Below are 25,312 nucleotides of genomic sequence, written 5' to 3'. Positions count from 1 at the left end.
TGAAAGCATGTGGAGAAATGTGAAGGAGGTGGCTAGGGAAATATGAAATGACACCATAGTAAACTGGTTTTAGTATTAAAAGATGCACCACCACCACCACCACCGCCACCACCACCCCAAAAAAAGAAAACAGTTAAAAACTATTACTTCTTGAATATATGATTTCTCTGTATGCCAGAAATTGAAATAGTTGAGGCAAGTGACTACCCTAGTTCACATGGGGCCAGAATTATTCTTCCGTGGCTCCTGTTCAAATCAATAGAAATTGCAAATGCGCAATCAAGATCAACATTTGAGCCTTATTTTATTTCCTGAGGTTTTTCTTTAATTTCTTTTTGGCATTGGAAGTAGCATTTATGAGTCCAAATCCAATTCCAAACTTTGTGCATCAATTAATGAATTTTCACAAGAGTTATTTTCTAAATAGTTTTATTCCTTTTGTAATGCAACATTTAAAAAACAATAATTACTGTCCTTTTGCCTTTTTAAGAAGCTCATTTATCATCACATGAATGCTAAAGAGTAACCTACAACTTAAGGAGACAGATGTAAATTGGTAGATAAATACTCAAGACAGTGGTAGCCCACAGAAGCTAAGGAATAAAACTTCTAGCTTCTCCAAATGCAGAATTTGGAATTAAAACTGGGTGCTAAGTTCTGTTATAACCAATACCCAGTGCCATTATTTATCTTTTTCTGAAAATAACACTGTTTCCCTAATCTAAGTCCAGAAGTGATTACTCACCATGCAGTAAAGAACTATTTTATTGAGGGGCATACGTGTGTGAAAATAGATTTTCACATATATTTTGATGAAAAATGGTAAATGCACAAATTTCTAGGACCAGTTTTCAAAATTCAGCTTGTTTTGCAGATCTCATCAAGACCTAATCTGTGTAAAACTGATTTAGAAATTTTTAAAAGATAAATATTGCATGTTTTACTGGAAGTCTAGGAGCATCTCATATTCTTTATTTTATCATTGATTTGAGAAACCCAGAGCAAAACAGCAAGAGTCTGGTGCTGTAAGGAAGTATTAAATACAAAAACATTTTCTTCTGGGAAAGATGAGTAAACTTGGGATATCCCAGACTGAACTGCTTATCTGAAAGGTGTTTTCCAAAAACAGGAACTGTAAACCTGAAGGCCAGATACAGAGTGTTCCCCAAATTGTAAACCAGCGTCAGTTGATTGAGACTGTTTTATGGCATGCTCTCATGCTTTGTTTTTTAACCCTCCAGAATGGATTTAACTTAAGAAAAAAGATGCACACTAGATTATTAAAATTCTATTTTATCAAATTAGCATTTCAATCATGGCAACAAATACTGAAATTCTTATTTAGTTCTTATGAACACTCCATCTAGATAAACACATGCTGAAGTCAGAGCTGGTCTGATCATTTCAAATTTTGCTGTTAAAAATAGGTCTTTTGACTACACAACTAGATGCAAACTCATTTGTACTTTCTGAAAAGCTGAGAGAGTGCCAGAACCATTGTCCTAAACAAGCCATTTATCGTTGATTATCAGGTGGTAATTGCTTTCATAAACAACACTAAAATAACATGAGGGAAGTTTTTAATTTGCAGGCAGATCTTCCTTTAAATTCTGTCACTAGAAAATAGATAGAAGGAGCTGCTGCTTCTGCTGGATTTACTACAAAAAGCCTTTGGCAGTCTGGCTTTTCTCATAATATCATCTTAAACACAGTTATGTGGCAATCTTAAATTTAATTACATTCATGTAAAGTTAAAAGTAATTGTGTACTCATAAGGATACTTGTTTATTTGGGAAATGCATGACCATAAAAAATGACTCCATCATTTGAAGGAAGACACAACAATCTCAAAGATTTTCTAGATATAAGTGGTTTTGTGCCTCACTCTAAGTTGTACAGGTGTTAAACTACTTGTGCTTTTTGTGATAGAAAGATAGATATTTTCTACCTCATTTTTGTTTTACCCCAGCAGGCCCCAGTCTGACACCTTTTCTTTCTCTGAATTTTTATTTGTTTGAAAGCGATAGAGGTGTCAGAGGTGACCCCAGGCAGAATTCCTGATCTCCACAAGCCTGAGTGTCAGCTTCAGATTCCAAACACAATGTGGAGTCCTCTCCGTTAGAGCAAGAAAGCTTTTAAATAGATGTGCTTGTGCAAATGATTCTGGTACGACACTGAGGCCCAAAGTCTACCACAGCGGGTGGTTGGAAATATGGCCAAGGCCTTTTATCTTAGTAACTGACCGTTTCCCAGTGCCCTTACACAAACATTATTTTAAGTGTGGCATGTTAATAGACCACGTAGAGAATCTTGTAAATACTGAGTCACAAAATAAGAATTTCTATTGTCAAATTTTGTGAAGCCTCCACAGATACTTTAAATATTTTGATATCATTTTGGTGCAACATACTGCTTTCAGTGGAAGACATTTGAAGTCAAGTTAGCTCATATTGTTTACGGTAAAGCTTCATGTTCCAAAATCTCTCAACTTGCTGTCTTTAAGGGAACATATTAAAAAAAGTTTAAAACTGTAGTTGTTATTATTGTTACCACTCAATCTTTCTCTTTCCATGTTGGACCCAAGAAACCTTTTACCATTAGCTATCCTGTTTCCCAACCAATTAAATTTTTATAGGTCAGTTAGTTTCACCCACTGTAGTTAATAATGATATTTGAATACTGTTAAGAAAAGTAAAATGAATGCTTTTAACTATATGATAGTATTTAAAAATCCTGAATTTATCTTGCTGCCACTTCTTTTCATATTTTTTTCTTATCTGTTCATCAAGGCAATGATCTGTATCATTTCATTTCTTCATCCATCTTCACTGTATTGGGCAAGTTTTTTTTTTTTTTTTTTTTTTTTTTTACCATCAAACAAAAGCAGTCAGTAATTCTGTGGAAACTGGCTGACTTACTGTGGGTCTGATTTATAATGCTTCTGACTGTATTACCTTTTTGGACAATCCTACAAAATTATTCATGTTTTCCTAGTCTTTCTGTGTTTCTTTTCTTTTCTTTTCTTTTCTTTTTTTTGTGCAGGTATATTTAAATCTTGTTTTAAATCACAGGAATGAGAATCTTAGTGAGAGAGTCATGGGGAAGGGTGTTTGGAGGAAGCTGACCCTTAGTAAGACTGCATGGAGAACTAAAAGGAATCATTTGATTCCCTGGACACCCAAAAGCCAGATGCAGAGTAAGTCAGGTAAAGTCCACAATAAACTCCTTCAAAAAAATTTTTTTATTATTTTTCTGCATTATAGTGTATGCTTTCCAACTAATTAAGATGGATGATGCTGACATCCTATAGTATTATGATCTGGGACCAGCAGGCAGTTGAGGTGGGCTTACAAGAAAGGAATAATACCATTAAAAGTTTTATAACTTTAAAATAGGTCAGTTATATTCACTATTAAAAACATGAAATAAGTGATTCTATAAGGGATACTTACATGCAAACAAAAGTAGAAGCCAGCATAAATCCATCCGGATTACCTGTATTCCTGATCTGATACTCTGAAAGCTAGCTGAGGTTTATCAAGGAAGTAGGGGAGGTGATGTACAACTCTGGCACATTTTAATTAGTCAACTGTAAACATAAAGTGAACATAAGCATCTTTTTTTTTGTTTGTTTGTTACTATAAAAGTTTCAGACAGATTTCTTCAGCTTTTTGAAATCATTCCTTTTCTGTCAGGTAAAATTTTAATTCTGTAAACAAAAACAGATATTCACTAATCTTGTTGCTAAACTCCTATCATATCAGCAATTTTTTTTAAACAAACTTTTATTAGACCATCTTTAATTGTCCTGTTTAATTTTGCTGTGTATGGGGAAACAGCAAAAATTAAAAAAGTGCAACATGTTTGTTAACTTTGGGCTGCTTAAGTATTTCTGGCAGTACAGCAGCCTATTAAATGCCAACATGTTGTAATTTTGACCTGTAAATAAGGTCAGTTTCTCTCTTTTGGCATGATTAGAACGGTGTCAATTTTCTATGTTCTATCAAGTGCATTTCCAGTCTGTTCCCTGTTGAAACACACAAAAAAATGTAGAAGGCCAATGAGATCAGCAAGTGGGAAGTAAAATTAATATCTAAAAGTATACTCCAAGCCAATTTACAACGAGAAGTAAAAACAAATAACCCTATAATGTCAGGCCATAGCCAATACTATGATTTATTCCTTTTCTGTGTATACACATAAAACACAGATCTGTTACGAAGAAGATAGGGAAAATCCTGGCTGGCCTGCAAAGCCTTCTCTGCAAAATGTATGCATTTTAAGTTTCAATACACTGTTGTTTCTAAGGTCTAAAACTACAGTGGCTTTCAGAATTCTGTGTAAAAATTTTTAACCAGAGTCAAATAAATCAGGTAAAATGACGGTCTGGCATTTTAGTTAGACCAATTTTTCAGAAATGACTATGCTGTTTGTGCTAATTTCTTGCTCCTTGGTTCATGTTACTTAACTGCTTCCCTGTGATTTACTGAGGGGCAAGGGGGAGGGTACAAAGAACCCTGGTTCTGCTCACCGCCCCCCCCATCTCTCCCAAAGTATATATATTAGCAAGCCAAAGAATGATATCATGGTGTTTGCATGCTGAAAGTGTACATTGTTCTCAAGTCTCCCTCCTTCTCTTTAATCTGTTTTTTGTAGGTTTTTGTTTAAAGCAAATACAGTGTTTGCAAAAGATGCTGTAGAAAATGAAGCCCTACATAAGATAACTCTGAGCATAAACCCTTATTCTGAATGAGTCATTGAAAACCTGGTCTAGTTTAAAGATTTCTATTTCAGTATTTCCTGGATTCAGGTATAATGCTGTTAACTTGCTTAGGGTTTTCTGTCTCACTGGCCTCATTTTCAAATGCATTTTCCGATGAAGAAAAGGTAATGGAAAACTTCTTAAAATTTTTGATTAGGTACTGTAATTTAAATACTTAGTCTTTAACAAGCACATAGGTTTCCCTTGCAATCAATGGCAAAAATCTTTAGGTAGAGTTAAGCCAGCTCTTAGTGTTTTAGCAAATCCCATCCATACAATAAAACTAGTAAGAAAAAGCAATCTGCCAATAAATGAGGAGCACGCTGTCTAAATATGTGTAGAATAGTAGGAGAAATACCTTGTGTTAAATGTGCTATGTATCCAGATCCCTTGTTTCAGCTAGTGAAAATCATTTTATTTGCAAAATGTCCTTAATATACTGGCTATTGTTCTTTAACTCCTCTGTCTTTCCTCTTCCGTGGTTTCAATTTGGTCCAAAAACCTGGCCTGAGAGTTAGCCAGATGAGATGTCTTCATGGTCAGAGCTTTTTACAGTGTAGTATGGTGTTTGTGGTATGAAATCTTTGCTGCAGGAAATGTGGAGAGCTAGGGTTTGATCCAGGTCTGGCAATGTATCTACACCTATATAAAACATTTTTAACCATTCTTGGTCAATGCACTCTCTTGTGAAGCCAAGAGTCTGGCTGTATTTGGCTTAGAGCCATCAAGTAAATTTTTGCAGATTCTAGGGAATATTAATCTATTGACATTTAATAGTTCAGGAATTGTTACATAATATCCCTGTTTTGCCAATACAGAAGCCAAGAATCAGATAGAAAAATAAGACTATACAGGTAATCAGGGCTGACGTAATGAAAAAATAGGTGTCCTTAATTTTCTTCATACTGTCATCTTCAAGAGAGGGAGTCATTCATGTTAACTGTTACAAATTCACAGTACCTGCTCAGGATATGTCTTGGGCAGAAAATAATGTGGGAGGAAGTTCTCAATGCTTAGCATTGTCAGTGCTAATCTGAGGGGAAGATCTCTGTGACTCTGTATCTATCTAGGGCTACTGCTTGGGGTTACGCTTGACCATAAAAGAAGTTAAAACTAACAGAATCTTATTCTAACAACTGGTTTCCATTTTCAAGGTTATCCTAATAAGAAGAATTGTTTTTAAAGAAAAAAGAAGTCTTTTTAGAATGAAAGCTGAAATTAGCTTTATAGATTCCCCAGCCTAAAAAAAGTTTTGTTTTACAACTGAGCACAATTCTTTGGCTTTAGTAGTAATACAGAACTGAAAAAAGTGTTATGAAAATATATTAGGAACCAGTTGACCCACCATCCAAACACGTATTTTTGCATTTAGGAACTTTTGTCTGTTTTATAAACTATGTTTAATTTCTGTGAACTTTGTCTATTTATTATTTATGTGTGTATTGGATGGGGGGGTGTATACACCCATGCGCCACAGTTTTCTTTCAGTGAAACCATAGCCTAACTAAAATTTTTATGATATCAGTTCAAAATACATTAAAGAGCTGTAGAATCAGCTGATCACTTGATTTATTGAACAACGACTGTAGCTCAGATCAAAGTATAGGGGAGTCACTGTAGTGGAATTGAATGTCAGACTGCAACTTCTCTTAACGTACGCACACACTTACACATGCTTCCAGGTACAATTTCTCTGTCCAGTCGGTGGCTATATGTTTTCAATCTGTGCTATACTTTGCGAGTAGCAAAGTCTCCAGGTCCGGTTGTCAACTATATAGGATATAGGATGAGAAGGTAAGTTAGTGCAAATCCAGAACTATTCCCTCTGCCTTTTCTTGGTGGTCAAGATTTACTAATCCTTCTCTAATGTTTACCATTGACTTTTAGCCATTCCCCCAACATCCCAAGCCTACTCCTTCTGAGAATCAGCTCTCCACCCACTCTAAAGGCGTAATTACTGCTTTAACTGCTCTGCAAAATGCCCATGGCTTCAAGCAAATTCAGGCTAGCTAACCTTCTACTGCCACACACAGGCTAATCAGGTGGACTGGACTTTGGAACTGGACCCAAAGAGACACTGAGCTGAATGTGTCCCCCTCCTCTTGGCATTGTCTCACCCTGCCAAATCTCTGCCTTGAAAATAAAGTTGTGAAATTTCATGTTTTGAATTTTTTTTTTTCTCCTTCACTTCAGTATACCTTTTAAAAATATTTTACACTATTCAAGGACAGTGACATTAAGAAATATTTAATCACAGTTACTTCACAGAAGCTTTGCTGCAACCTGCAGCAAATTATAGAATTTACAAGCAACTGAATTCAATACACTCTTCTTACCATTTCTGGTATCTGTATTTTGGGATATAATTATTTGGGTGTTTATTTTAGTGAGACAACCAGGGAGAATTAAAAGGGAGAAGTGTGCCCTTTAGAAATACTGTGAATATAAGAAGTGAATGTTGATTTCATCTTGTGGGTTTTGGCACTGATTTGGGAATAATTATGTCTATATGCTACTTTCTAATCTAGTCAAATTTATGCAAACACAGAACATATACACTATAGTGAAAAGAAGCAGTTACAAAATAGTATATGATGAGAGACATTGTGAAGACAAAGATCAGTGCACAAGAATTCAGTAGAAATCAATCTGCCCAGTACCAATAAGGAAAATGACTTCTCACAAACAGCATCCTTGATGCTGGATCTGTTTTTTTTGTCTGTTTGCTTGTTTTTCATAAGAAATGCATCACCAATATTGGTGCATGTATGGCTGGAAAGACCTGAATTCACTGGTATTTATGTACATCTTATTGAAATTCCACACTGCATATGATCTTAGTATCTGTATCTACCTAGTCATGCAGTTGCAATTTCTTTGCAGGAATCTGGGCTTGAAGATTTTTGCTTTTACTATCTCATTTGAAAGAAGTACTTCATTTTCATTGTTTAATAATAAGTTACATCTGTAGGATTTCCATATGCAGTTCCAAGAAGCTGGGAATTATCATGCTTCATGCTTAGATTATATATATATCTTTATACTACTTCATTCTTGTGGATGGACTAATAGAGCACAGTAAGATGCAGCAAGGCTTTAGGGATTTAGATCTATAGAGTGAACTAACATTTTAAGAACTGCAACAGCTGGTTCATTCTAGTCATCTCTGATCATGGTTAGATTCTGAAATAGATGTAATTTTGAACACATATGGTTTCTTGACTGTCCAGATTGAGCATGCAGCTAGAGCCATTGTGACTTCTTTCCTGTGGAAACCAGAAAGCAAGAGGTGAGATAAGTTTTAAAAAAAAAGTCTTATCTTGTCATGGATTGAGATGTGGTCAGGGCACACCACACAGACCTGGAATATAGGAAGTGCTTTGTATCCCACAGTTCAGCTGTAGCAACAGTGAACGAGAGAGAATATTGGAGAAGGCATTTCAGCCAAGAATGTTTCCATAGCCTTTTCAGGCTTTACTGAGGCACTTCTGGATAATGATCACCTCACAAATACCACAACCAGTCATACAAATAAATGTCATCACTGTGCAAGATCTTCTGGTAAACATTCATGAAATTCTCTATCGGAGAATTGTCAGAGGAAAATCTATTACGCCAACAGTAAGCAAAAGATAGTTTTCTGAAGGAAGCGAAAGCTAAAGATGGAGTATGTAGAGAAGTAGTGGCATACTGTGTTTGTCTACAGGTAGCTTTCTTCCTACCAAAACAAAGAATTAAATTTAAAAAAGTAGTTTTCTATAGTTTCTCCCATGGAAATTATGGTGAAAAAGTGTACATGCAATAGAAGTACTATTTCTGTCTGTATGTTCTGTGTGTACCCACTCTGACACCTGTAATATAGGAGTAAATGATATAAAACTTAAATTGATTTATTTGTGCTTCCAAGTAACTGAAACTTGACTTGTACTCTAAGTCAATAGAGTCATGTATAGTCAACCTATACACAAGTTATTACTGAGGAAACATCTTCTGTCAGAAGGCTCAGTTCTAAATCAGAATCAAGTTTTGATATTAAAAGGAAAAGGGTAGAGATTCCAGGACACTCTGTTAGAGTAATCAGTACCTTTTTGGCAACTAATACATTTTCCCATTCCAAGATCTTCGCCAGAGCCTAAAAAAGATCTTTCTTCTGGTATTTGCAGAAAGATATAAAGCTGATGAGCGCGAAGAGATCCAACATACTAGAATATCTACAACAGGGGATTTCCATGTGACTAAACTTAAGTCCCATCAGGTTACAGCTGGCAGCTATCAAAACCAAACTAGGTTACTAATACTAAATTCAGGTAATTCATTCTTGTGTTGAGAGAGTTATCAGAGTCTTAAAGTTATTAAATATCCCAAAGAGTAAGAGCACTGCGTGAGAAGTCTGTATGCTGCTTAAGTTAGGTTGCTTCTCCCTTTGACCCCATCAATTCTTTATCATAACTTTCACACCAAGGAAGTGGCTTTTTTTGGTATCTGCTTTTGGTAATGGATTTCAGGGCTTGGCACCTTGTCAGCCACTCACGAGTTCCACAAAAATATAGTACAGTAAACTGTCCCAAAACTCATTCCAAAGATAAACTTGGAATTCTGCAGAACAAAAGTGATAGTATTACCATGATTTTTTCCTGGATCCTTCCATGGAAAAGTGAGGATTAGGCAGAAAGTTAGTATCACACATGCTGTCAAAGCAGACATGAAGAGAACAAAACCTTCATTATTTTCTCTTTTGTCACCCAAATTAAGAAGAGTAAATCTTGCCAGTTTTATATCCATTTAAAATGTATTGTCTTATGTCAAAACCATTTAGAAAGTCAGCATTTCACATCAAGCCAAATGAGACTACAATTTCAGCTGAATTTCACTTTGGGCTGGACAATTAGTTTTAGCAGAAATGCCCAGAAAAATCAGGTGATTCAAATATTTACAGCTCAGAACATTAGCTAACATCTCTAACAGTCGAGATCATTGTATGTTCAGCATTGATGGAATAGTAGTGTAGGTTACATACGGGGTGCTGGTAGGGTGGTCCAAAAATGGATGTAATGACTGTGACAAAGTAGTTGTGTGTGACACAGAATTGACAGCTTCATTATGTAAAATTATGTAATTTATTATATAACCTTTTGTAAGTTGAAATGCAGATCCTTCATTCTGCTACACTGCTGTAAATCCAGAGTAAACCCATTTAAAGTTCAAATACATTGGAATTTTGAATTAATGTGACTACTCGTGCAAATCTGGTCCCAGAAAGGAGAAAGGCAGAATAAGAAAAGCAGCTAATAGTGATAGATATGGCAGCCATGTCGCCACGTGTTAACATGTGCTTATCAATGCAATTACATCACTTCTAATTTGTGTTTGGAAGACTGTTTTTAGAAACTAGTAGAATAAGTAGGTGTGTATTTCCTGCTTCCACCTTATATCAGGAGTAAATTTTGTCCACATAACATGCAAGTTAAAATTCTCCATTTGCACTCTTCTCCAGTTTGAGTTGCACCCAGTATGTAATTTCCAGTGTTACTTATGTTCCCACTAAATTTGACCTAAACATTTCCATGCAAGCTGCAATCACTTGAACTTTGCTGTATTTGAATTCGGCTAATCTACTACAAATTGCACTTGACTGGGTTTGGCTCAGTATCTATAGTCAAGACTGATGATTGCTATGTCAGATAAATCATTTCTGGTCTGTAATATCATCTTAATTTTATTCAGAGTTGTTTATTGCATTTGGATTGTTGTTTTTGCGGTTTTTTAAACACATTAATATAGCTTTGGGTCATTGCTTACAATGTTGCTTTCATAGATTTGTACTGACATCATTTCATTCCAACCTTGTAACATCATACACCATAGACTTACACTGACATCATTTTGAAAACTTTGAGAGGATGCTTTGTATGGTTTGAAGGAAATTAAGCCTAAATATAAACATTATTGAAATTATGCTACCTTAGTTCTCCCCTCATTTACACCAGTGTAAATCAGCAGATATTGTAATGAAATCCATTGAGTTGAAGAAGTTTAAATCAGGCCTGTTTATTTGAAAGAATAATACCTGGTCTTAATTTTAGCAAGATCTGATAACAGTATGTGTCTCTAGATATTTTCCAAATGTAATTTTCTTGGTTATACATGCATCTCTGTTGATTTAAAAAATGGGCTGGGGGTAGAGGACACTTTCCAAGTCTCTGCATTTTTCTTTGGGACATCTGTGATTGTTTTGATCATTTTGGTCTTGCCCTAAGTTGTTCTTATATGCAATTGTGGAAAAGAAATGTTGAGACTTGTGTGTTCTCTGTCTTTTGGATCTTGTCTAAAAGCATAGGGACTAAGATTTCCAATGTAATTAAAAATCACAAAACAGAAGGAGTCTGAGGCGCTTTACAGATGCCCAATCAATATCTTGGAGTACTTGTGCTTTCCATTGGTTTTCTCAAGTATCTGAGAGAATAATGACAGTTCTTGTGAATAAAATTTGTCAGTGATGGTAATGTTTTCTGAATATTGTCAGATCACAGCTATTTTTCATAAGCCTTTTCTCTAAATTATATGTGCTAGTAACCAGAGGATTCTTCTTCAGGATAACTTTCCCATATAAGCTATAGTTGTGCCACTTGTAGTGTAGGTCAATGTAAGCAGTTATATTGCAGGGTGAAGCTGGCTTACCATTTACTTACCACACAAGTTACCACTTGGGATCTTAGTTTTCTCTGTTTTAGGTAATATTTATGCTCTTATTGTGTTGTTTACTTCCAACTTACATAAATTTAAAGATTGTATGTAAGACTGTGCCACATAAGTAAAGGCATATTGTGATCTGAAAACAAATTGAGCTAGACTTTGACAACAGTGAGAAAATTGTATTATTGAAAGAAATAATAAGGGATGATGTCTATGAATTGACATTAGAGCGAGATGCATATATGATAATTATAGTGCAGAGCCCTGTTGAAGCTCAGGACTAAGTCAGAAACTTTGTGTGAAAAAAAGTGAAATAAAGCATACAGATGCTGTATTGTTTCAAAGACAACTGCTTTATGTGTAAAAAAGCCCATATAAATTTGGACTGGAATTACTCTAATAACATTAGTTGTTAGAATTACTGTATGATACACCATGATATTTAGTATAATTAAGTATTGTTAAATGTCAGTTGAACTACTATTGGTTCACTATGTGGAGGACAAGTAATAGAGGAAATACAGAATGTAGAGATCTGCATATCATGACCTTTAATCTTAAATATTGGTCAACTCATGTTTTTACTTCACCATACTCCATCTACAGACTTTATGAATCTAGGAGGGGCAAAGCTTCCTTACTGCCTGCGATAAGCTGTGAGAGTGTAAGGTGCTTAACAGAGTATGGTGCTCCTCTGGAACTCATCAAGGGAATGAGAAGGAGCCTGGAGTGATGGAAAAGTTCCTGCTGGAGATGGAGAAAATGGAAGGAGATGGAATTACAGCTACTGCTGTACTACATCATGGGTGGAAGCAATCAGAGGCCAAGCCATCTCTCCGTGGTCCAGGATTTCTTGGAGGAGAGTCAGAATAGAAGAATTGTTTCAATATATTGGGAATTAATTTACCTCTCCATAGAGCTAGATTATACTACTAAGATTTTTGGGCAAATGAACAAGTTACTTTGTGATAGAATAGGGTATGCATTAGCAGGATGGCAGTTACTCCACAACAACTGGTTGTGTGCAGTCTTTTACCTTAGGGTAAATGTTAAGCAACTGTCCCTACTACATTGGTGGCAAAGGAGTATTGCGCCTATTTGAGGAGTACTCTGGCCTCAGGTTACCAGAGTGCTAGGACAGTGTGGCAAGAACAGTTCCCTCTTTTCTTCTCCTTGCCCTTTTGGAGTATTAGGTTGTCATGGGGCATCTGTAAAAAGGCTTGCACCCTTGTCCTTTTCTGTACTTTTTCTTTGTGCTTCAGTTGTTTAGGTGGCATTCAATTTTTCTCACCTGTAATACAGAGAACAGATTTCCCAATAGCCCCAAGATGTGAAAAGTGAAGGAAAAAAACATGCTGTAGAGGAAAGGGGAAGGAAAAAAAGGATGGGTTAAATTATTGAGATGTAACTCACTCTTAAAGATGATACATGTACCCCAGTGGTGTTTACTAATTTCTGTTGCCATTACAAGAGGTTTTGAAAGCAATATTGACAACATAGCCACATTCTAATGAGTCTTTTTCATAGAGAATAGTATAAAGGGATTGTTTCCTTCTAACGGACTGAATTGTTAAATATATTTAATGATGGGGCTTGACAGTAATATGTAACCTTTTGAATTAGACAGAATAAAGGCCCATTGAATTTCTTTATGTCTCCATTTGAGGATCACTAAGCAACCAAGGACAAATGACTTTATGTCTGTGTAGCATATTGTATTGCTTTTAAAAGCTTTTTAAAAGAACACTAATTCTTTGGCCCAGGAATAAATGGAATCTGAGTGTATTACAGCTCTTCTCAAATCATTTCTGTTTTTTGGCACATGATCTCAGCCAGGCCAGTGTACTGGAGCTTCTCCAGTTTTAGACTTCTTACTTTTTAATTAAACTTCATAACTATCATCACTGTAATTACTGTTTTTTTTTTTTTTATAAGATGCTTTCACAGTGAAATGGGAGCTTAGTGCACCCTGGAATTGTGCAGTACAGCTTCTGCATCTTCAGACACATGTAGGTAGCTAGGTGATTAATAAGCATGGTCTAATTTTACCTGACAGCCTTCAGTGAGAAGGCATGATAATACATGTGTTTCCTAGAAGGACCTGCTTTTAGTTTCAACCATAGATAACACTGACTGGTTTATAGCAGTTATTAGAAACTCTGGTTTCTACTGGAGATGTTTTATCTGTGTGTATTTGAAGATCCGGTCACTGAATAGCCCGCAACTCAGTGCACAGGATGAAAAAAAAGTCTTTTTATTTGATGTATAGAATTGAAGTACACTTACTTCCTGAAGGTCATGCAAGATGTCTGTATGTATATTAGAGCTTATAATTAAAACTAGATATCTCACATAAATTTGAGGAAGTGGAATATATTATTGCTGTTGTATATATTTTCTAATCCCATGGGCTGGATCAGACACCCCAGCCCTGTGCCATCCTTGAAGGCAATACTGTGAAGAGTTAGAGTCTGAGTAATAAAGGCATTATTGATCTTTTCATTGAAAAGATTCTAGGCAACTTCTGCTGCTGAAAGTATGTGTTCTGAGAATGTCCAGAACAGTACAAATCTTACTGGCATTCTTTTGTTGGGGCCATCATTGGAGAGGAATTTAGTGCTTTGTAGTTTTTCTTTTCTGAGTGTTATTGTTGCTTTCCTGGGAAAAGATGCAGTGAAACAACTTAGTATGTAAATTCTAAAGGCAAGGTCATCTCATTAAAGTGCAGATTGGAGGCAACATAGAGATGCTGCCAGATGGAGCAGTGGACATTATGGTTCTGAGAACTTCCCTTGGTCCAGCAGCAGGCTTTTCATGGTGGGCATCTAAGCCAGACAGATGCTCTTGCAGCTGTTGCCATCAGCTTCGAGTTTGCCAGTGATGATTCCCACTTGTCACAATTCAGGTTGTGGAAATCAAATCTGTGGCTGTAGGAAGAGACAAATGATTTTTTTTCAAAATCTCTCCAAACTAAAGGTAAGCCTGAAAGGAAACTGAAAGTAGGGACATGCCTACCCTTTTAGATATCCGTACTGGAAACAAGAGGTCTGTGCTCTGCCTTAAGAGTGACACACTTGAGAGAATTATTAATGAACAGATGAGCATGCTTCTATGCTTTGTCATCACGTTTCTTTGTGTAAGTGATAGCTGATGCTGTCATACCTTCCTATGGCTGACTAAGGTTTAAATTTTGTGACTCAGTAAGACATTATGCTGTACTGAAAGTGTCTTCTTCCTGTGCACAGCTTTTTGCAGCTCCAGGCAACAACTTTTTCTATTTTAAGTACTTTTGTATTTGTAGCATGGGAAGCACAGCTATGAAAATAGCTGCTTAGCTGAAAAGGGTTGAAAATAAACTGATTGGAACCAGATCCAAATATGGAAAATCCTGAAATTTGGAAATTGTGAATAAATTATTCTGTTTTACATCATTTTATTTAAAGATGAAGGCAAAGTGATATTTTTTCACATTCAGTTTGCAGTATAAGAAAATGGAGCATTTATGTTTCACAATGTATTAACATTATACTTTCTGGTTTTGTTCTGCAGAAAAGTGTAAAAAGTAGCTAAGATCAGTTCTCTCATGTTATACATTGTACAAACTCATGCTAAAAGCTGACTCTGTTTAGATTTTTCAGATGATGAGATTAGATAAAGTAAATGGAAGGGTGTGAGATAAATTTATTCCACTAACACATGCTTTTCTATCAATGTCATGGAGAAGGTTAGTCAGACAAACCTTAACAATGGCCAATCATATACCCAATTCTTGATCCATCCTGTCTCACTGAGCCACTTTGACACCAAGTCTGTAGAAGCTCAGGAAGCCAGCCAGAAGGAATATTTGTAGGCACCCTTGTTGGCATCCTGCTTAATGTCAGGGTGTGGGATTTTGATGTTTTTTTCCCAAAATATTACGACATTGGGTTCAGTATGGTAAACTGAAATACTAAAAGTCAACTTGAAGATATTACTATACCTATCCCAATTGATATTAATTTTGAATGTTGGATACAACAAAATATTTTAAACATAATTTTAAAATTTCTGGGTCATGTTTCTTATCAGTTTCTTACCAAGTGGCAGCATCTTAAGGTCAATAAGAGGTGATAGATGGATATATTATTCTCCAGCACAACATGGTTTCAATGGGAAAAAAAAACCAGGCATGCAAGCAGAAAAGAAATTTGGGGACCAGAACTATGGGGAGAAGTGTGAACTGCACTTAGATGTAGGTGATATTAAACATCCTCTAGTGAACTAAAATCTATGTGAAGTGCAATTCAAACTCCCGCTGTTGGAGGTAAGACAGAGATTTCACCCTCTGGCTCTGAGCAATTGGTGTTCATGCACATTTGATATCAGTATCTCAGTGTGATAGGAAAAATGTAATTACAGCTCCTGAAAGCTTTATTTCAGCAAAGATGCTCAGCTACTTAAATGTTCTGCTCAAGACTTTCCGATCTCTATAACATGCCTGATTGTCAAATGATTTAAAGGAATAACTTCTAATAATGAAATATCCCTTCTGTCTATTTTCCTATGCACTTGTGAGAAACCACATTCCACTGATTTGTTTTTCTCTACTTAGAGTACACTCCTGCTGTAACATTGCCTCTGAAAACATTCTTCTAGGTTTGCTGTCTGTAAAGGTAAGAGTGGCTCTGTGACACTTAATCCACTCTCACCCATTGAGGAAAACACTGTTTTGTGAAAAACAACCTACAGTCAGTTTCATGACAAATATTACAAAGATCACAGCTAAAGGGAAGTTATTACTGGCCTTGCTGTAGTGGTGTCCCTGAGGATGTCGATGCACAAACAATGAAGGAAGCAAACTAAGCATTTTGACTCTAGCTTCTGTGTTAATCTTACATACGCTGAAAAGTAGCACCAAAAAACACTATTTCAAGCAATTTGGAATGTTAAAATAAATACAAGTGGAGTTAGGGTAATGTACAGGCTGCTGCGGTTGGATGCATGTGATAAGTCAAATCAACCTGTGCTAAACTTGTAACATGTCTATGTCACTTCTTATGCTTGTATCACTTCCATAGGCAGGCATTGCAAAGAATTCTGTATTTCAGGGAAATTCGGGAAAAAGGGTTTTTTTATTATTATTTGATCAAGGGAAAGATTGATTTTCTTTATTTGGCTGTTTTGAGGCTGTTATTCAGAAATGAGAGACAGAATGAGTCTTGAGAAAATAGCTAGGAAGCAGATGGCACTTCAAGGTTCAAAAGAACATTTTCTAGTGCTTCTGAAATTCTGTAACACAAGTGTGTTCACATGCAACCCACGCACTTGTATGGTGAAATCCTAGATTCAGTAAAGTCAATGGCAAAATCTAAATTGACTATCACTCCATACACTCTGTAAATGAATTAATATCCTGAAGGGAAAGTAAATTTGGGGAATTTTAATAGTCTGGGTAAAATAAATTCCTTTTGTATTTACAGAGTCTTTTGTTTTAAACTGGTGCATAGTTTATTAGCCTAACTGCATATATTTTTATTTATTATTAGATATTGCCTCTCTAACTCATTCTGAGTAGTATCTCACTGTTCCAATATTTGATTTTAGTGGCATTCCTCGAGGAGAAAAAAATTACTTTGCTTAGTAAGTGAGAAAGAATCATCATCTTAGCTATCTGTTTTTAAGAGAGACTTTCCAAGGCTCAGAATGCTTATAGGAATATGAATTAACATTTAAGTATTTACAGTTAAGATTCATAAATGTTTTGATTCAAAGATAAAAATAAAGCCTTTTTCTTCTTTTTAAACAATCGCTTATGCTGGCACATGCTTATGCACGTTCATTTTGCCAGTTTCATGCTCATGTTTCTGACTTGCTTTTTCTGAAAGATGCAGTCTTCCCCTCCCTCCAATTATTTGACTTTAGAACATCTGGTTTTCCATGTGTCCTTCCAGACATAGAATATTCCAGTTTACACTTTTCCTTTCATTTAACCTCACAGCCTCTGCCTGATTTCTTTTTTCATATTTAATCTATTTGTCATATCATCTTTTCCGCTGAGATTTGTGTAAAATATTTGTTATGAGTCAGTCCTCTCACTAGAACTGCTCAGCAGCTGGGTTTCTGTTAAATATCCCACATTTCAACTGATAAAGAGTAGGTCTACTTTGTGGCTGGACCTTGTGTAAATATCTAGAAGGGAAGCAACAAGAAACTCTGCCACCCTTATTGCCCTCATAGTCGCGCTGATGCAGAATCTCATCCAAAGTGCTTGCAAATGCACATTCCCTTCACCTACATGATGCTGTCACATATTCAAGAAATGGAAAATGCCATTCTGAACATGCGAATACCACATCTAATTAATTTTTCTTGACATTATTCCTCCTGATCCAAGAAACAAAAGCCTCCACTTGACAGAAATTCACTTGTTTCCTAATGAATAAACAAGTGTGTTTACTTCTTTCTGCATCTGAGTCATTTCTCACACACAAAGTGCTCGCCTACACAGGATTCTTTTTTTTTTTCTTCTCTAAACAGCAACCAACATCTAGTGTTAATTAGACACCAAAAGCACACTATTCCCAAATTCCATAAAACTGTGTCAGAAAGAAACGAGAAGCAAGGCTTAAGGGAAAATTTAATCAAGAGCGTGAGAGTCTGAGATCTTCATGTTATTTATATCAATTCACATCCAAAGACATATCTTGATTTCAGAAAGTTATTCAGGAATACTTTGAGTAACTACTTTAATAAGTCTGTTATACTCTGAAAACAGAAATAAAGACTTAATCTTCATTAAGTGCAATATTTGTAATGCAGATGATACCTTAATTTGACCTTGCCCAGTACTTTTCTTTTGTAGATGTGTTTATGCAACTTTGCCTTCTCCTTAACCTTCAGAGGTCAATTGGCCATTGGCTTGAAGTTGTCTGCATTGTGCAGGATTAATGGGGCTGTGGTTTCACCCTCTAAGCCAAATCCTGTCTTCTTCAGGTATATGCAAACTGGCTAAGGTCCTGTTCTGTTACAGTTTAGAGCTTTGCAAACTAGACCTCTACTGGTTCTCTACATATATATATACACTCAATCAGGACCTAAACTAATGGCACAGGTAATTTTCTTCATTAGTTTCCATTCATATGCATTTGTTTTTTATGCTGTTATATCAAGCATATTCGCTTCTCTTGCCATGAGCAAATAGAGGGAGGAGATTGCATTTCCACAATGCAAAAGGGGAAAAATTCCAATTTCTTCACTTGATTATTTCTTTTGAAGAAGGTGAGACATTATTTCATGGTCTCTAAGTATCTTCTGTAGCAGAATGACTTGGGAAATCTCTAACTTAGCTCCACTTCTCTTGTTTGGGCTGACACTAACGCACTTGCTACTGAGATGATTACGTTCAGAGCTACCTTATCAAGACAATTGTAGCTATTAAGCAGTCATGAACCACTGCAAATGATGGCAAAATGAGGAACCACTGTGAAGATGGGGCACAGTTCACAAAATTTCTGGATGCCCTTCCACATCTGTCTGGAATAATTCACACCATGATAGCCAATGTCTTTACAGAAAAGGGCCAACCTCAACAAATCCTTCTAAAAGGGCCTTGAAATCATGAGCCAGACCACTATTTTCCTTTCTGTTTTGTGCCAATGGTATCATCGGTTCTATTCCACCTAATACAATCTTGTTTCACACCCTTATTTCAGAGGTAGTTCCTTTGCTAATTATAACCAGAGTATTTATTTGTCTGTGTTGTTTCTCCAGAAGACTTTCTGGGAGGTTTGTTTCCTGGATTGCTCAGTACTCACACTGTAGTGCTTGATAGAGTTACCTTCTACATTCATGATGTTTTTTAGTTCTTGGCCATCTCAGATGGCTATTGGCATTTTTTTGTTATATTTTCCTTAGCCTCTAAATCTCACACCTCCCATTGTTTCAAAAGGAATAGCCTACATTTTTATTTTAAATTCTTTATTTTAAAACAAGTTTCCTTGCTCTCTTATGTGACAGCTTTGCTAAGGCCAACTTGATAAAGTCTCCCAAGTGAAGGCTTTTTATTTTTAATGAAACTTGAGTGCAGACTGATCACTGTCTCAGTCTGCATGGCTTATCAGGTGTGATATACCCCTCGCTAGTAACTACAATAATCCGGTAACATTTCAGTGGCTGCTGCACCAACAAACATTTGCTCTGCCAATTGCAGGATACCATTATGAATCCTGCTTTTCATGTCTGTCCCAAAATCAGACACTGTTTCATATTATTCTTCTAAATTTTTCGATTTGTATGTTTCTTTCATCCTGGGACATCCTTTTTTTGTGAGAAAGGTTAGGATCCCTCATTCCAGATCAAAATCTGTCTAAACTTTTCCCATCTTTCACAGTTCAGGAACGTTCTGCTCTCTCAAGCTGGGACCCCTTCACTAATCAATTGATTGTTCCTTATTGCCTTGGGCTTGATGAGATCTTTCCATTCTCTCCATCGTGCATGTCGGTGTTAGTTCTCTCCCACCCCATTCCTGTAAAATTCTCAGTTCCCCTGATGCAATCTTCCATTTATGTATGTGTATGCGCCTCAGCTTCTGATGTAGGTCTCACATACAGTTCTCTCTCTCATTGCTCCATAATTTCAATATCTATTATCTCTTCAGATAATCGTGTGTCAGCTAAAATGATCTCTATGCTAGATCCCATAATTTATGGCATAGTGTTATCAGTCACACTCCCAGTTTGTCCTCAGCTGCTAAATTGCCTTTCAATAATTTCAATAATTACCATTAGTTGCCCCAAGATCTCCCTCTTCATCTTTTAATATTCCATGGCTCAGTTAGTTCAGGGCTTCACTGTGCTGCTTGAATCTTGCTTACTATTAGATGTTTGTCCAAAAGAACCTTTCTTTCCTCTGACCCTTAACTGTTGTTTGTTATAACATTTCAGTGGGTGTTTCTGAGTCACTCATTTCTTATCTTCTCACTCATGGATATCTCCACATACTGGGACTCCCTCTTTTCTACATTCCCACTCTGTCACCACCCTTCTCTGTTTCTGCAGTGCTGATAAATTTAGCACCCACTATTGCTGATATTAATTATTGCCCATGTATGCTGTTAGATCTAGGTTTACTGGAGCATTGTTTTCTGCAGTTGCTGCTGCCTCTTGCGGGAGCCTGTGTGCTGTTCCAGCAAGAGCTTCTGCTGAAATATCAAACAGAAGAGCCTTCTGGCATGTCAGGCCCGGTACCAGTGTACACGTGCCTGTACACTGCTGCCTATTCTCCGACCGCTGTAAGTGGAAGCCATAGTCCCTCTAGTTATCATCTGTTATTTCCCTCAGATTGTATGAGGCTTCAGTCATCTAGCATCCCATTAATCCTGTGTTCTTAGACACCTTATGTCTAAGCTCAAATGCATGTTCCCTGGCTTCTTTCAGACCTGTATAAACTGTCCAGTCTGAGCACTTGTTTGTTATAAACCAGGATGTAACTAAAGAGCCATCTTAACTTTTCCGCATATATACAGCCACTAGGGGAAAGCTGTAGGTACAGGCAATTTTATAAAAGTCTTTCTCCTTAGTATTGGATTTATAACCTCATAACAAACTATTTTGCTGTGCACTGTTGTGACTAAACTTAAATTAATTTTTGTTTTCATTGCATATTGCTGTGAGAAGGATTTGCCTCCTGCACAAACAGTAACATAGGAGTAATATTTAGCTTGATATAAGGGTGACGAGCAGAGAATTGAGAAACTTGTTAGTACTGTCCCCAAAGATACAAATTTTTAATCAGTTACGCAATTCCACTTGCCTTCCTATCAAGGTGCTAAGATTAAGAAGTTACAATGAGGTATGAATTATGTGGTCACTTAAGCACCATTAAAACTTTTTAACTATATCTTCAGCAGGTGACCAGGTAATATAGGTCATACCTACAAGGTATGTTAACATACAAAGCCTTTTTTTTTGTGAACTACAGCTATCTGATTTCAGTTGAATCATTAGATGCTATTTTTGTGCCTCTCTGTCTTCAGCAGGGTGCAGATGTCTTCAGTTCCCAGCTGCATCAACAGCCCTGTGCTGAAAATGTGACATAACGCTGTTTCATAAGCACTATAGAGAAACAGTGGTGACTGATAAGGTAGTTTAACAGTTGTGTAAGTACTGGAAAAATAAATTGAAAATTTGTGGGCTGGAGATCTCAAATGAGGCCCAAAGATTCTCTAAAGGGAACTTGCAAATGGAATTTAAAAGGTTTGAAAAGAAACAGAGTCCCAAGAGGTGAAGGGGATCTGATTTTAGGTCATCTTTCCCTGTACTCCTTTTTGTAAAGATTTTACTTTTAGAGTTTTTTGCAGATGAAAGCAGTTGCCGAATGGACAATAATGTCACTCTAGAAAAAAAGAGAAAGCAGCATAAAAGTAGAAAGACTATGTAATCAATTATGTAAGGATGAGTTTGGTGAAAGCAATAAAGCAGTTCACTCTGGGGAATGCTTGTTTTCTAAAAGAAGAGAAATCTGCACACTCTGCACACTCACATTCTGCAGTGTGGTTTTGTGAAGTAAAGAAGTTGATATTATCATACATATTTCACAGAAATATCAGTGAGATGAAAAGGAGATTGAGAAGGCTGCTTTGTAAGAAGTAGATTTAATTAAGAAAGGACACAGCAGATATAGTTTTACATGTTTATCTTTAAGGGCTTTTTCAGAAAAGAAAAAAATACTTTCTTATCTGAGCAAAAGGGTCAGATTAGGTTTCAGAAAATCATGACCCAAAGCACATTTTGAAGAATTAGATAAATGCCCATTGACTTCAGCAGGAATTGGCTCAGTCAATAAGTAAAAATGTTGTATAACTACTCTCATTCAGTTTTATTAGATTTCTTTATGTTTCCTTTGAGACCTTTTGGTGCATATGTTAGTTAATCTGCTAGCAGACCAGGAGTTAATAGTGTTTACGTACCTACCTCGCATGGATCATTTGATTATCAATGTTTAAATATTTAGAAGTTTCCAGACCTTATGCTCTAAGTATTGCTAATGAGCATTCTGGTTTTGTGGCAAAGTAATGTATATCTGTATCTGAGCATGTTTCAACCACCTCTCCCTTTGCCAGCTAAGACTGGTATCTTCATGTGTATGTGCAGCAATCTTAAGAAGTCAGTTTCTATTATCACAGAAAATCCTGTGAGCAAAGGAAGACACATAAATAATAAAGCCAAATAATTTTAATACCTGTAATGGCCAACTTTACTATGCAGTATTAAAAAAAAAAAAAAATTGGAGGCAGCACTGGCTTCCAAAAATTCCCTGGACATACTGGCAGATGCCTAAACTGGCTGAATCATTTTGAGGAATGAGTGTAAGTCAGGTATTTTTTCAAGCTAGGTAAGTCTCTGATCTTTTCACAAAGATCAGCAAAAGGAAGACTGATGATTTACAATTCAGCACTGGGTCTAAAAGCAGCATCGAGACCACCAGCCATTTATAAAACCCATAAAGAATTACGTGTTTCAGGTCAGATGTGAATAGTAGAAATTGAAATGTGAAAGCAAAAATAAAAATATCTCTATATAACTCTCTACCCCACTTCATTACTTTCTAGGCCAAGTTTTCAATTTACTTTTTCCCAGTTTAGTCCTTTCTAAAGACGAAGAATAAAAGAAGAAAAATCATTTCCCTTAATTAGAGAGAAGCATCAACCTCACTGTTATAAAACTTTTATTCCTGTTGGAACTCATTTTGTCTTTGCTTTTTTGATGACAAATGGAGACAGATACAAAGTCCTGCTAATCTTGAAGAAGGAATAGGAGAAAAGAATGTATCTGTTATTAACTGTTTTATTTGTTGACAGCAATTCAATAGGCTTCCAGAACTGGGAGAGTGGATCTTCACTTTCTTTCTGTATATATAAATGTATATATATGTATGTATATGTGTATATATATATATATTTATATATATATATATATACACACACAGAGTTCCATTTCTACTTTATTGGAAAATTCATTAAGAGATTTTTTAATGTGAAACAATAGGTAATACCTATTTACTACCTTACTGTAATCTGCTATCACTTTACAAATCCTGAAGAATTCCAATATTATTATTGAAGGCTTTCTATGTGATAGAAAACTGTCAAATGTCTGTGGAGGAAAGACAATTTGATGAAAATACAGTTATAACAATTCAAAAGCCAAGCATTCTTCCCTTGATAAAACAGGGACTATTACAGGTGTCTGCTGATTGCCCACTAAACCTTACACAACTTTCATTATGTCTTAACTTAGTTGAAGGTAAGCGGCTTTTTTTAAGAACTGTGGGTCATCTTTGAAGGTACAACAGTATCCGTGCTTGAAGACATTTTTCATACTATATTTCATATTTTGTACTATTATCTCATTCTTGTTACTGAAAAGGAATGAAAAATATAAAGCACTACAAATGTGAGTGTAGTATGTGTATCCAAAGAAGTTTGGAGTTGAATAAGCTAAATGGAATCAAAATATGTCATTGTGCCCTGCAATTCTTATTCATTGTGGGATGTCTTTGGGCCCCAGGCACAAATCAGGACCTGTCACACATGTGATGAAAGATGATGTTTGTCTCAGAGATGCTACTACGTGTAATATATTGTATCACTAATATCATTCTTTTATCTTTAGCACTGTAATAAAAAAACAATTCCTGCCTAGAAGAATGTATGGAAATTAGTACTCAGCTCAGTTTTGCAGAAAGCCTCATATGATGGATTGTATTTAACTTCTAATGAGATGAGGATAAGCTTAAAACCACAAGACTTTCTTCTTTACCATGACTAATGTCCTAAATGAAACTGCTCTCTGCAGAAACAAAACAGTCTGCAGTCCTCTTTGATAAATTTTGCTTGATTAAGGGATTTTATAGCCAAATATTGAAAAGGAGAAAAGCAGATACTTTTATCTGCCATCTGCTGCTTCATACTTCCCATGTTTAGATGGGCCTTGTAGGTATTTAAATGTACAAATGATTATTTAGATGCCTTTTGTATTTGCATATACAAATTCTGCTTATTCTTTTGGCCTGAAACAAACTTTGAAAAAATGTCAAATGACTCAGTGAATTAAAGGAGGCCTCTGAGTTGCCTGATCTATATATACTCTACATAAAATACTTAGAAGGCTCTTTTGGCGTTAGCCTCTATAGCTGCCTTACCTGGAAAATCTATAACGCTTCAGTGTATCAGCAGCCACTGAAACTCCAGCTGGAACTATGCTGCAGCAATTTTTTGTATCACCTATTTAAATCAATATTTCTCTAAGGTTTTCTTTTTTATATGTCAATCAACAGACGTGGAGAGTATGAGTGTGCTGATGTTGCTGAAGCAGCTGAGAACTTATTAGGTTCTACACGAAAACTGAGCTCCTTGCTCAGTGACAAATATCACTTGATATATAATAATACAGGTTATTCTGCACAGAAACGGAGACTTAGGGATTCTGAAGAATGCCTCCATTTGTGATTTATTTTCCACCAGAAATATTTACTGTAAAATCAAGAATGTTTGCATTTGATTTGTTCTGGGAATATTGACTTGAACCAATGAAGCTGAGCCCTAAATCATTTATAAAATATCTTTCCAGCCCATTCTTTGTTTATACAACATAGCATGAACTGCTCAGAACTGTAAGTGATCTTGTTTCAATAAACAGGGCAGATACCTGTTAATGTATTTGATACAGCCCACGATCTAACATTAATATAAAATTCTTTATAATTCGGAAAAGTGTTAATTATAAAAATCAACTCTAATGCAGCTAGAAATATTATGACAAGCAATTAGCATGAGCTCTTGACATCTTTTTTTCAAGCGGAGCTTCATTATAATGCATT

General features: G+C 36.0%; 1 protein-coding gene across 5 annotated transcripts in view; it reads left to right on the top strand.

Annotated features, from left to right (window-relative positions):
* The window catches only part of GAS2 (growth arrest specific 2), a 104,250-nt gene that overhangs the window by 70,686 nt on the left and 8,252 nt on the right, over positions 1-25,312 (top strand). The window contains exon 9 of one of the 5 annotated variants that reach the window (XR_010884115.1): positions 6,650-6,665. The exons of 3 other annotated variants lie outside the window; for them this stretch is intronic. Coding sequence is in view for 1 of the 2 variants with exons in the window: in XM_067296241.1 (XP_067152342.1) it covers positions 6,650-6,775 (126 nt within the window). In the remaining variant the exon portion in view is untranslated. Of the gene's footprint in view, positions 1-6,649; positions 6,891-25,312 lie in introns of those variants that run through there. One more of the 5 variants, XM_067296241.1, reaches the window with a different exon arrangement.

This window comes from Apteryx mantelli, chromosome 4, assembly GCF_036417845.1.
Source record: "Apteryx mantelli isolate bAptMan1 chromosome 4, bAptMan1.hap1, whole genome shotgun sequence".
Taxonomy (NCBI): Eukaryota; Metazoa; Chordata; class Aves; order Apterygiformes; family Apterygidae; genus Apteryx; species Apteryx mantelli.
This window is presented reverse-complemented; position numbering and strand designations above follow the sequence as displayed.